At 41.9% G+C, this 12,270-nt stretch overlaps 1 protein-coding gene across 1 annotated transcript in view; it reads left to right on the top strand.

Annotated features, from left to right (window-relative positions):
- Positions 1-9,027, top strand: part of LOC122118346 (monocarboxylate transporter 1) — a 32,132-nt gene extending 23,105 nt beyond the window's left edge. The window contains exons 3-5 of the mRNA XM_042692301.1: positions 650-793; positions 3,705-4,571; positions 7,119-9,027. Coding sequence (XP_042548235.1) covers positions 650-793; positions 3,705-4,571; positions 7,119-7,393 — 1,286 coding nt within the window. The 3' untranslated portion in view covers positions 7,394-9,027. The remainder of the gene's footprint in view (positions 1-649; positions 794-3,704; positions 4,572-7,118) is intronic.
- The last annotated feature ends 3,243 nt before the right edge of the window (positions 9,028-12,270 follow it).

Raw genomic sequence — 12,270 nt, 5'->3', positions numbered from 1 at the left:
CCTGAGAGTTCAAGACCCACGATTGACAAATACAATTTTTTTTAGCTGGGTGCTGGTGTCTCATGCCTGTAACCCAAGCTGCTTAGATCTGAGGATCACAGTTCAAAGCCAGCCAGCGAGGTGGGGGAGGGCTGTGCAAGAAAGTCTGTGAGATTGTTATCTCCAATTATCCAACAGAAAACCATAAGTGGTGCTGTGACTCAAAGTGGTAGAGTGCTAGCATTGAGCTAAAGAGATCAGGCACAGTGCCCAGGCCCTGAGTTAAAGCCCTATGACCGACCAGGAAAAAAAAAAAGGCAATTTTTTTTTTAGGGGGGGGGGGGGATCGGTTTTCGGTTTGAACTCTGGGCTTAGGCGCTGTCCCTGCTCTACTGCTTGAGCCACAGTGCCACTTCTGGTTTTCTGATGGTTTATTGGAGATAAGAATCTCCCAGACTTTCCTGCCTGGGCTGGCTTTGAACCGAGATCTTCAGATCTCAGCCTCCTGAGTAGCTAGGATTACAGGCGTAAACCACTGGCACCCGTCAAGGCAATGTTTTTGCTATTACCTTTCATTTATTTTAGAAAACTTGTCATTTAATCATTCATACCTTATACAAACATAATATTGAGGTTCCTTTATGTTACTAAATTGTTCACTCTCTCCTAGGTCCTGTCAGCAGTGTCCTAGTGAATAAATACGGCAGCCGCCCAGTCATGATTGCTGGTGGCTGCTTGTCTGGCTGTGGTTTGATTGCTGCTTCTTTCTGTAACACTGTGCAGGAGCTTTACTTGTGTATTGGAGTCATTGGAGGTAAGTTGCTACTAGTTCATTTTGATGCATTCACTTTATTGCTGGCTGTTTGGATTCACCTACATTAAGCTTTCAGATATTTTCCTTATGGAATGATACGATAATCATTTGAAGAGCTGTTGACAATCAGAACTACTAGAAAGGCAAACTTGGAAAGAACTCTCATTTAGTAAATACCATTTTATTGTTGAATGAATTGAAAGAAAAGTTGATTGTATCCTTTGTCTGAAGAATGGACATTGGCAGGGGATGTGGCTCAGGTGGTAGAGCTCCTGACTTAAGTTCACACCCCTACCCCTCACATCTCTCTCTTCCCTTCCCTACCTTAGATAGTGCTGGTAGACAAAAATTTCTGTGACAACTTGTTGAAAGGTGGTCATTGGTTATCTTCTTTCTCCTTACCTTTTCCTCCCAAGAATGAAAGTAGGAATAGAATAGTACATTAAACAGAAACCAGGATTTTATATAATACTTTCATTAAAACTTTTGAGAGACAAAGGATATTATTGATAATCCTCTCTTTTTTTGGGGGGTGGGTCTGGTCATGGGGCCTGAACTCTGGGCCTGGGTGCTGTCCCTCGGCTCTTCAGCTCAAGGCTAGCGCTCTACCACTTGAGCCACAGCGCCACTTCCGGCTTTTTTTTTCTGCTTTTGTGGTGGTGAGGAATCGAACCCAGGGCCTCATGCATGCAAGGCAAGTGCTCTACCACTGAGCCACCTTCCCAGCCCCATTGATAATCCTCTCTACTCCTTGTTTTGTGGTGGTCCTGGGGCTTGAACTCTGGAATTGGGTGCTATCCCTGAACTTAATTTGCTCAAATCTAGCACTCTACCACTTGAGCCACAGCACTACTTCCAGCTTTTTCTGAGTCGTTCATTGGAGATAAGAGTCTCACAGACTTTCCTGTTCAGGCTGGCTTTGAACTGTGATCCTCAGATCTCAGCCTGTTGAGTAGCTAGTATTATAGGTATGAGCCACTGGTACCCAGCTCCTGCTCTTTGTTTTTAATTACCAAATCAAAGAGATGGACTGCTAATGAGTATTATAACTAAATATAACTCATTATTTCATAGTCTCAGGAATACTGCTGTTTACATTCTGATGTATGTTACCATTTTATAGTTAATGTATTATGAACATCTTTCCATATCATTGAGTATTTTGATGCATAACAAATGTCAAGTTTATTGATAAAATAATTTCATTTTGATTAATTGGCTGTTTAGGGAACTGCTATGGTTTTTTTTTTCCTTTTTTGTTCGTGCTTGCAATGGATCTCAGGGTCTTGGAAAGAGCTCTAATATTGAGCTACATTCCTAGCCTTTATGTTCTTGTTGCTTTGTGACAGTCCTGGGGCTTGAACTCAGGGCCTAAGCACTGTCCCTGAGCTTTTGTGCTCGACTAGTGTTCCACTACTTAAGCCACAGGTCTACTTCCAATTTTTTTTGGTGTTTAATTGGAGGTAAGAGTCTCACAGACTTTTCCTGCCTGGGCTGCTTTGAACTGCAATCCTCAGACTAAGCCTTCTGAATAGCTAAGATTACAGGCATGAGCCCCTGGTACCAGCTTCTTGTGTCTCTGTGTTAAATAAGTGATACTAAATTTTCCTCCAAAAAAAAAAAGTTGTATTCATTTGTCCTCCTGTAATATATGGGAGGGTATCATTGCCAACAACAGGTTGAATTTTTACTTTTTAATTATTGCCAAATGAACAGATGACAAGTAACATCTGCGTGTATTTTTTTAATTTGCTCTTTGACTACTGGGAAGGTAAATAGTTAAATGTTTGTCATGTTTGTGGCTATGTACATGTAAAGAACAGTTTTACATTGTAATTTATTATTATTTGTTGGAATAAGATGCAGTTTTGATTGTTTGAACTTTTTATTGCTGTGTAGCACAGGCTGGCCTTTATCTGGCCATTCTTCTACCTCAACTTCCTGAGTCCTAGAATTAAAGGCATGTAACCTTGCCTGGTTAAATGCATTTTTGAGCAGTGGTCAGGAAGAACATCTAAGAAACATTTTGCATATTTCTTTCTAACACTATTTATAGAGTAATTAAATTAACTATTTTCTCCTTTAATCTAGAATGCCACTGTATCTTATATTAAATAATTGTGTATATCTTGATAATTGTGAATACCTCACATCTGTTCTTGGACTCCCTGGACATTTTTACCTGTCTCTGAAGCAGGGCCACACTGTTGAATAACAGCTTTTATAAAGCTGTTTAAATATCTGATGTAATTGGTCCTGTCTTTCCCTCTATCATTAAAACTTTGGAAACACCCATATTTGAAAGTCATTTTACTTCACAGAAGTAACTGGCATATTTAGTAGACGTGGATTGAATTAATGCATTCATTTGGGAGAGGACTTGACATCTTGACAGTTTGAGGTCTTGACTTGCCCCAAATTTAACATTTGTTGTTTAGTTCTTTGACCTCAGAAAAATTTCAGTTTGAGCCTGACAAATAATAGTTTGGTGAAATGGGTCAGTTTGTTGCAAATCTGTGTCTTTACATATACTTGATAAATGTCTACTTAACTGGTAAGTATCTACTTAACAGTGTTGCATTGTTAAAACGGCCCTGGTAATTGCATTATTTGACAGTTACCCTGAAATAAAAACAACAAAAATATGTCTTGGGAGTTCACTGAGTGTTAAATGGTTCGCAAAGCTCTCCACAGTGCTTTTTACCTCTCTGAAGGGTTAACAGCCATCACTGGTGGGTTCATGAGTCAGAGATTACACTTAGCAGTCATACTGACCTTTGAACCTTACATAGGCTGGGTTAGAACCCACATATCTAGAATGTTAATAACTAAGAGTGAGTATTTTATCTCCTTTGTATTATCCCTTGTTTTAGTTTTTGTTAAGAAATTTGTTTTTTGCCTCTTTCCCTAGGACTTGGGCTTGCCTTCAACTTGAATCCGGCTTTGACTATGATTGGCAAGTATTTCTACAAGAAACGGCCATTGGCCAATGGACTGGCCATGGCAGGCAGCCCTGTGTTCCTCTCTACCTTGGCTCCTCTCAATCAGGCTTTCTTTGGTATCTTTGGCTGGAGAGGAAGCTTCCTAATTCTTGGGAGTCTCCTCCTAAACTGCTGTGTAGCTGGATCCTTGATGCGACCCATAGGGCCCAAACCAGCGGAGGTAGAGAAAGTTAGGTCCAAAGAATCTCTTCAGGAAGCTGGAAAATCTGGTGCAAAAATAGGTGCAGGTGATGCACATACAGATCTTATAGGAGGAAACCCCAAACAGGAGAAACGATCCTTCTTCCAAACAATTAATAAATTCCTAGACTTGTCCCTGTTCACTCACAGAGGCTTTTTGCTCTATCTTTCTGGAAATGTGGTCATGTTTTTTGGACTTTTTACACCATTGGTATTTCTTAGTAATTATGGGAAGAGTCAGCATTATTCCAGTGAGAAGTCAGCTTTCCTTCTTTCCATCCTGGCTTTTGTTGACATGGTTGCCAGGCCTTCCATGGGACTTGTGGCCAATACAAAGTGGATAAGACCTCGAGTCCAGTATTTCTTCGCTGCTTCTGTTGTTGCCAATGGAGTATGTCACTTGTTAGCACCTTTATCCAACAGCTATCTTGGGTTCTGTATCTATGCGGGATTCTTTGGCTTTGCCTTTGGGTGGCTCAGCTCTGTATTGTTTGAAACACTGATGGACCTCGTTGGACCCCAGAGGTTCTCCAGCGCTGTGGGCTTGGTGACCATCGTGGAATGCTGCCCTGTGCTCCTGGGGCCACCGCTTTTAGGTACAGTATGATTCCTCACTCCTATCACTATTCTAAAACAAGAGGACACAATAGCACAGTGACATATTGCTGGTTGGTGGGAAGGGCAAGTCTTTCATTGCTGTTTTTGTTTGTTTCTTTTCTGTGTTTGTGTGTGTGTGTGTGTGTGTGTGTGTGTGTGTGTGTGTGTGTGTGTGTGCACACACACACAGAGCAGTCCTGGGGCTTCAACTCAGAGCCTGGATAATGTGCATGGGTTTTTTTGTTCAGTGCTAGTGCTCTACCACTTGAGTCACAGCTCCACTTCTAGCTTTTTGGTGATTAGAGATACAAATCTCATGGACTGCCAAGCTGGGTTTGACCCCTGATCCTCAGATCTCAGACTTCCAAGTAGGGTTATATGGGCCTGAGCCTTCAGGACCTAGCTTGCTTGCAAGTTTCTCATTTCTGTAATTTGCTGCTGCACAGTGCATGGCACAAGGTGACTGCCCAGCTTACAGAGCAGGGTTAGTTGGAACAATAGCAAGCTGAGTGAGGAGGCTGAGGTGAGAAGATGATGCCACCTTTACAGGTGTTTAATACTGGTGGCAATGTAAGCTCACAGTGTATCTTGCATCTTATCTCATGAGCCTCTGGGGTAGGACTGAGTTAACCCCAGTTTCACAAGTGAAGACCTACAGGCCTCAAAGGTTGAAATAATTTGGCTAAGACTGCAGTTTGTAAATGAATATAGTATATGAAACGTATTCTGTAAGGTTATTAAATACTACTTTTTTACATCAAAAGACTGGGGATGGTGGTGCACACGTGTACTGCCAGTAGGCTGAGGCAGGAAGATTATGAGTTCAAGTGACACTTACAGTGAGACCCTCTCTAAGTAAAAGGTAGATTAATTTACAGCCCCACATAACATACTAAAAAGCAATTCTATTTGGAAAGTGAGTGTATATTACAGAGAGAAGGTCTGCAACTGATACTGCTGCCTTCCCAGCCCTCTCTTAATGAGTCTCATCCTGTGAGATTTCATCTAAATGTCCAGTGTGTCCATTTTCTCCATTGCACTACCACCCTTATTCAAACTTGTAACTGCTGTACAGGCTACTCTGAACAGTAGCTTCCTAACTGCTCTGCCTGTATTGGCTCCTTCTGTTTTCCAGTGGCTTATACCTCTCCAGCGGCTGGCTCATTGTTCTCAGAGCAGAAATCAAATTCCTTATGTGACTTTCTGGGCTCTACAGAACCTGTCCCCCACCTGCCTCTCCAGCTTCATTTCTTGCCACTGCTCCAGCAACCCAGCCCTTCCTCCCCATCCCACAGCATGCTTCCTCCACCACTGTACCTTTGCCCTTGCTCTTACCAGCCCTTCTAGTGAGATAACACCTGTCCTCCCACCATGCCCAGCACAGTAGGCTTGCTCACTGCACTTCCCAGCCTCATCCACATGTGTTCAGAACTTTATGTTGGCCTGTAGCATACCTTGCTTACCTTCTCCTCAGAGCCAGTGGACAGCAGAGGTTCATTGAGCCCTTTGATGAGTGATGCCAAGTTAGGGGCCATGTGGCTCCTTGCACACTGGTAATGGAGTGCAGAGTAGTGTTTCCCAGGTCATTCCTAGAGATACCGGGAAGATGAGATCTAATAAGCCCTGTGTAACAAAGCTTTCGTGGCAAAACACAAAACAAAGTACCCTGGTTAAATACGCTTCATTATTGACAGCTTCATGAAGACTAAGAGAAGGATGTGAAGTTTCACTTGACTTCAGCGCCAGCATTATCTATGGGCCTGGAGCCAGACTTAGGGTTAAAGCAAGCTAGTTCACTTACCAGCTTTGTGAATGTCTGTCCTTCAGTTCTTACAGACCCCAATACAAGCTGTGTGCTCTGAGAGAGATTAAGTGCTTAGAATGGTGGGAAACTGACTGTTAAAATCTAAGCACAGGGCAAGCACTCATAGGAACACTGTGAAATGCTGGTGGAAAGAGTATTAATATCTGGAGCACTTCGGTGGCTTTGGACAAGACTTCCATCTAAGCTTCTCTTGAGCTATAAATTTTAATGTTAAGTATTGAGAGTTGATTGTAGGTGATCTCCAAGACTCCTAATTCAAATTTCCCCAGAGCTGCTTTTTTTCCCCTTTCCTTGTGCCAGTCCTGGTGCTTGAACTCAGGGCCTGGGCTCTGTCTCTGAGTTTCTTTGGCTCAAAGCTAGCCTCTACCAGCTCTACTTCTGGCTCTTTTGGTGTTTAATTGGAGGTAAGAATCTCCAGCTTGGACTTCCAACAGAAATCCTTAGCTCTCAGCCTCCTGATTAGTTAGGATTACAGTAGTAAGCTATCAGCACCTGGCCATTTTTTTTTTTAATTTGGTTTGTTTTGTTTTCTTAAGTTGCTGAAAATAGAGCTCAAAGCTACCCAAAATTGGTGAAAATGTATACTCAGAAGATAGTTTTAACAATTCATTTTGATACTAATTCCAGTAGCCATTGTTCTTTGGGGTTCCTTCATTGTTATTTGGGAAAGGGTTCTTGTGTTCACTTCCACAGGCAAAAGCTGTACTCTTTCTCTCTCTAGGTCGTCTCAATGACATATATGGAGAATACAAGTACACGTACTGGGCATGCGGTGTCATCTTAATTATTGCCGGGGTTTATCTCTTCATTGGCATGGGCATTAATTACCGACTTATGGCAAAAGAACAGAAAGCACAGGACAAGCAGAAAAAGGAAAGCAAAGAGGAGGAGACCAATGTAAATGTTGATGAGAAGCCAAAAGAAGTCACTAAAGCAGTACAGTCTCCCCAGCAGAAAAGCACAGGAGACCCCACAGAGGAGGAGAGTCCTGTCTGATCCCATGGGCTATGCATGGGAGGAGCAGTCATGACCCAAGACATCATACAGTATTCTGCTGGCCTATCCCAGTGGTGCTCAGCGAGACAGTGACACCTGCATGGATGCATACCCGTGGTGTTGGTGGACTTTTGTTCTGTTCCTTACCAGCGCTTGAGTTTGAGAGGTTATGTGCTCTGGTGAGGAAGGGGTAGTATGGCTGTGGGAAAAGTCAGGTGTCTTCTTTTTCCTTTTTGGTTTGGTTTTTGTCTTAGTAGAGTCATGAAGATTGTAATCTGTGCCTTAAGTTTTAGTCTTTAGAACTCTTTAGAGAGCCTTAACTTTTTAAGCCATTCTGCTGAATTCATCTATATTTTAAATGTCCCCTTCAAAGGTAAACTAAGAACTAACTGAAGTATCCCTTTAAATTTCATCATGATTCATCATGTGTAATGTGTTGTCAGATATTGTTACTTGAACATTTATGGATAGAAATACTGGTTTAAAGTTTGAGATTTTTAAAAGTACTAAACTATTTTTCTAGCATCGGTAACTGCCTAATGTATGTGCTTGCTAGCTATGTATTTAGGAAGTTTTAAGCAGAAAAAGCTCAAAACATCTTGGCTATTCTAGCCACTTTATATTTGTGGACCTCTGTACCTTTCTTGAGCTGCTTATTAGAAACCAAATGTTAGATCAGTGTTTAAATTTCTACTTTAGCCTCCCTGTTCCTGAGACATTTTGAGTGGTTGCTGATTATTGTCCAATTTGAAATCACTCAGTATTATTTTTTTCTCATTATGAAGTTAGTATTAAAATCTATAATTGTTATATTTAATGTAGACATATTTCAAAGAACAGCTGAAATTCAGCTTAGGATTTTCCAAAACTACATTCTGAAACTACTGTAGTGTTTGTGCGCGTGTGCGCACGTGTGTGTGTGTGTGTGTGTGTGTGTGGTTTTTTTTTTTTTTTTTTAGTGGTGTTGGGGATTGAAACCAGAGCCTCAAGCATGCTAAGCAAGTGTTCAACCACCGAGTCACAGCCAGCCCTCTGGAAACCCCCACCATAACCCATATCACACTCCACACCCCTAGAGCTTTTTCCTCTTGATGTTTGGTGGTTCCATGTACATTTGCTTCAAGCTTAGAGTTGTAGGTGCGATATTCCATGCAGACTGATGTGTGTGATTTTTTTTAATACTTTTTTTTAAAATTCAGAGGGCCAGAAAAATTTGGTCTTAGGCAAACCAATAAAGATAAAATTGGGAGGAAAGGTGCTAAGTGTACTGCCTTTCCATACAGAATTCTTCATCATCCCCTTTTCCTTAAAGGATCAAAAGCAAACATGTAATGCGTAGAATTATTGATATGTACTAAACTCTCCACATAAACCTTAAGTTTTAAGATTCTTTTCATTTACCCAGAATACAGGAAAATGGATTTAGTAAAAGGAAAGGTGGGAGAATGGACCAGAATCAACCTGTAAATATTTTTAACCTGATACCTTCTAACTTGAAGCAGAATGCTACAGATGACATTCAGTGAATTATATGCAATGTGTTTAAAATACCACTGTAATTGACAGGGTCAAATAATAGATTAAAAACTTTGTAAGAGGTTCTCTTCCAAATAAAACATTTTATTTTTAGAAAATACTTCTTTTTCCAGTTTTTTTTTTAAAGGAAAATAGTGTATGCCTTCATTTTTATTAGCAAGCTGCTAAGCACAATTCAGTTGATATGCTTGAGGTTTTTCTGTGTGACTTTGGTGTGATTTTTCTCCATTCCCCTTGCTTTAAGACAAGCAAGGGTGCCTGAAAGACCCAGAACAGGGCCAGACGACACCAGGACCAGGTCCCTGTGTGGGTGCAGGTGCAGACACAGACGCAGGAGGAGCCGGCAGGAGACCAGAGTTCTGCCATCTAACCTATGTGTACAAATTTTCCTTTCTATAAAAATAAAGATTACCACTAGGGAGAGAATGTAAGTAATGGAAATGCAATAATACCAAGGCAAGAGCACATACCTAACAAGAGTGAGGCCTTAAGTTCAAATCCCAGAACGTTCCCTCCAAAGAAGGTAAGTGTAAGGCCCATTTTTCCTCATTCCAGCTGTTGCAGCCTTCAGATGAGAGCAGATCCTGCCCCATCCATACTGGGTTAAGGAGTCCCAACTTTGGAGGTACAGATTCACGAGTCACTCAGAAGGCTCAAAGCCGGAAGTAAGTTTTTATTATACACTTTCATTGTTTTTAAGGTGTTGTACAGAGGAGTTAGCATGTCCTAGATGAGGTAATGAGTGCATTGCTTTGGTGGGACAGTCACCCCTTCCTTCGCTGTCCCCCAAGGAAGTAAGCTTTTTTCAAGACCGGGTCTTGCTGTTAATCTGGATTGACATTGAATTAGCCGTCCTTGCCTCAGCTGCTTCCCAAGTGCTGGGATTATATATGTCACCCAGCTGTGGAACTGATGTTTTGTTGTCATTGATTTTGGGGGTAGGGGGGCACTGTGGGAAGAGCTTGGACTTAGGACTTCACACTGTGGCTTGGGTTTTTACCTCAAAGCTAGCTCTCCACCACTTGGGCCACACCTCCACTTCTGGCTTTTTGGTGGCTTATTGGAGTAAGAATCACACAAGCTTTTCTTCCTGGGCTGGCTTTGAAGATCTCAGCCTCCTGAGTAGCTAAGATTACAAATTTGAGCCACCAGTGTGCTGCCAGAACTAAACTTTTACTAAGATTATTTTGGCTTTGGATTGCACTCAGGACCCTACCACTAAACTACATACCCTCAGCCCAAAGGGTTTTAAACCAAGCTCAGTTTCAGTACCAGCCAGCACAAAAAGTCAACATAGCAGCTTTCTGCCATCTCTTCCTTGTTCGTGATTGGCTAATCATTTATGGCAAATCAGTGGGCTTTTTGATCTTTTCTCTTATCCCTGAGTTTATTTACTTGAAGTTTTGTTTCCTCTCACACGGTTTTAGTGGCAACTTTGGGAAGAGAGGTATGCATGCAGACCTGCTTTCCTTTTTGCTAAGTGGATGTCTGTGATAGGAAACTACTCAGTACATTCTGAAACAGTCTCCCAGGTCACAGTGGGAAAATGATTTGAAGAAATCAATAAGGTTGGACTATGGAAGATCATTGTAAATCAGATCATGTTATGTTATAGTGAAGTCTATTAAAATTTAATTATCTTAATTAGCCAAACACATTAATTATTCAGGAAAGGATAATAAATTACTGAAGTTTCAGAGTTAGTCATACTGAGTATTCCTTTTGATTCTTGTCTAAATTTAGTGATTTGTATCATGGATGTATATATCAGAAACAAAATGGCTGGACACGGGTGGCTCATGCCTATAATCCTAGTTACTCAGGAGCTGAGATCTGAGGATCATTGTTTGAAGCTAGCCCAGGCAGAAAAGTTCATGAGACTCTTATCTCCAGCTAACCAGCAAAAAGCCAGAAGTGGCGCGGTGGCTCCAGTGGTAAAGTGCTAGTATTGAGCAAAAAAGCCCAGAGGCAGTGCCCCAGGATTCAAGCCCCAGGATTGGCTGGCACCCACACAAGAAAATAAGGCAAGAGGAAGGGGAAAGGAGAGAATACTAACAATTTTCTAAAGGAGTCCATGTGTATTCAATTGTATTGAATCTGAGTATTAGATGGCTGTGTGTGTGAAAAACCTTAGTATCTATGTTTTGCCTTGCCTACCAGATGGCGTGAAGTATAATGAACTTAATAATCAGTCAGTGCAGATGCAGCCCCTCCCCTGCCACCACACTTGCAACATGACTTGCTTTAATAATCAAGCCCAGACACTTGCCCAGAAGATATGAAGAAAGAAGTTAATGATAGACTTGGCTAACTATGATCACTCTCCCAGCCCTTTACTGGAAATAACAGCCTGAGCTGGCCTGGCTTGCTCAGATGTGTACAATCAGGCAAGCCACTTCAGGCTTTCAGAGCATCTCAGCCAGTGGAGATGAAGGAGAGAGTTCGAGGACATCACTGAAATACATTTGTGCCTGACCACTGTGTTTACCTCTGAGCACTTGGAAACTGTGGCAAGGGTCTGAGTGTGTGTGTGTGTGTGTGTGTGTGTGTGGGGAGGGGTTGGGCACATGCACACAAACATATTAACGACTTTGAACGCAGGATCTCAATTGGCTTTTTCATTCAAGGCTGGTGCTCTTCCATTGAGCCATACCTCCACTTCTGGCCTTTTTTTTTTTTTGGAGATGAGGTTCTCACAGAACTTTGAATAGTGATCCTCAGATCTCAGTCGCCTGCATAGCTAAGGTTACAGGTGTGAGGCACGATGCCAGGCTTGACAGTTTCTCTGAATGTAAAGAGCACTTACTTTGTGCTGGTTTTTACCCTAATTGGCCCAGAGAATTTGGCCATAACTAGCAAAATCACAGCTGCTGGTTCATTGACCAGATGAGCTCCATGGGTTTACCTTATATGAGTGATCTCAAGCTCCTTGGGGCTGCGCTGAGCATGAGGTCTTGTTAATAATTAGTTCCCATCCTTAGCATTGTGGTGAAGGTGGGTGGATATGAGGCTGCTGTGATAAGCAAAAGCTTGATAACTCACATCTCGCCATCCAAGTAACAATAAAAGGTAATATGTGGGGTTACACTAGGCTCCCCAGTTCCCAAAGAACACTATTTGCATGGGAGATTGGGTTCAAACCTGCGGTTTTCAGGCAGGGGCTCAACCTCTTGAGCCATGCCCTCACCCCTTTTTGCTTTGTTTTTCAGATAGGGTCTTGGTATCTTGCCTGGGGTTTCCCTTCTACATAACTGGTAACAGGGATATGCCACCTTTCTTGGCCTGCCTTGTTGTGACTTTTAAAGACTACTAGCTAAATGGTCAGTTTTTTGTTGTTGCTT

This window comes from Dipodomys spectabilis, unplaced genomic scaffold (assembly GCF_019054845.1).
Source record: "Dipodomys spectabilis isolate Male_0828 unplaced genomic scaffold, ASM1905484v1 ptg000148l, whole genome shotgun sequence".
NCBI classification, from domain to species: domain Eukaryota; kingdom Metazoa; phylum Chordata; class Mammalia; order Rodentia; family Heteromyidae; genus Dipodomys; species Dipodomys spectabilis.
This window is presented reverse-complemented; position numbering and strand designations above follow the sequence as displayed.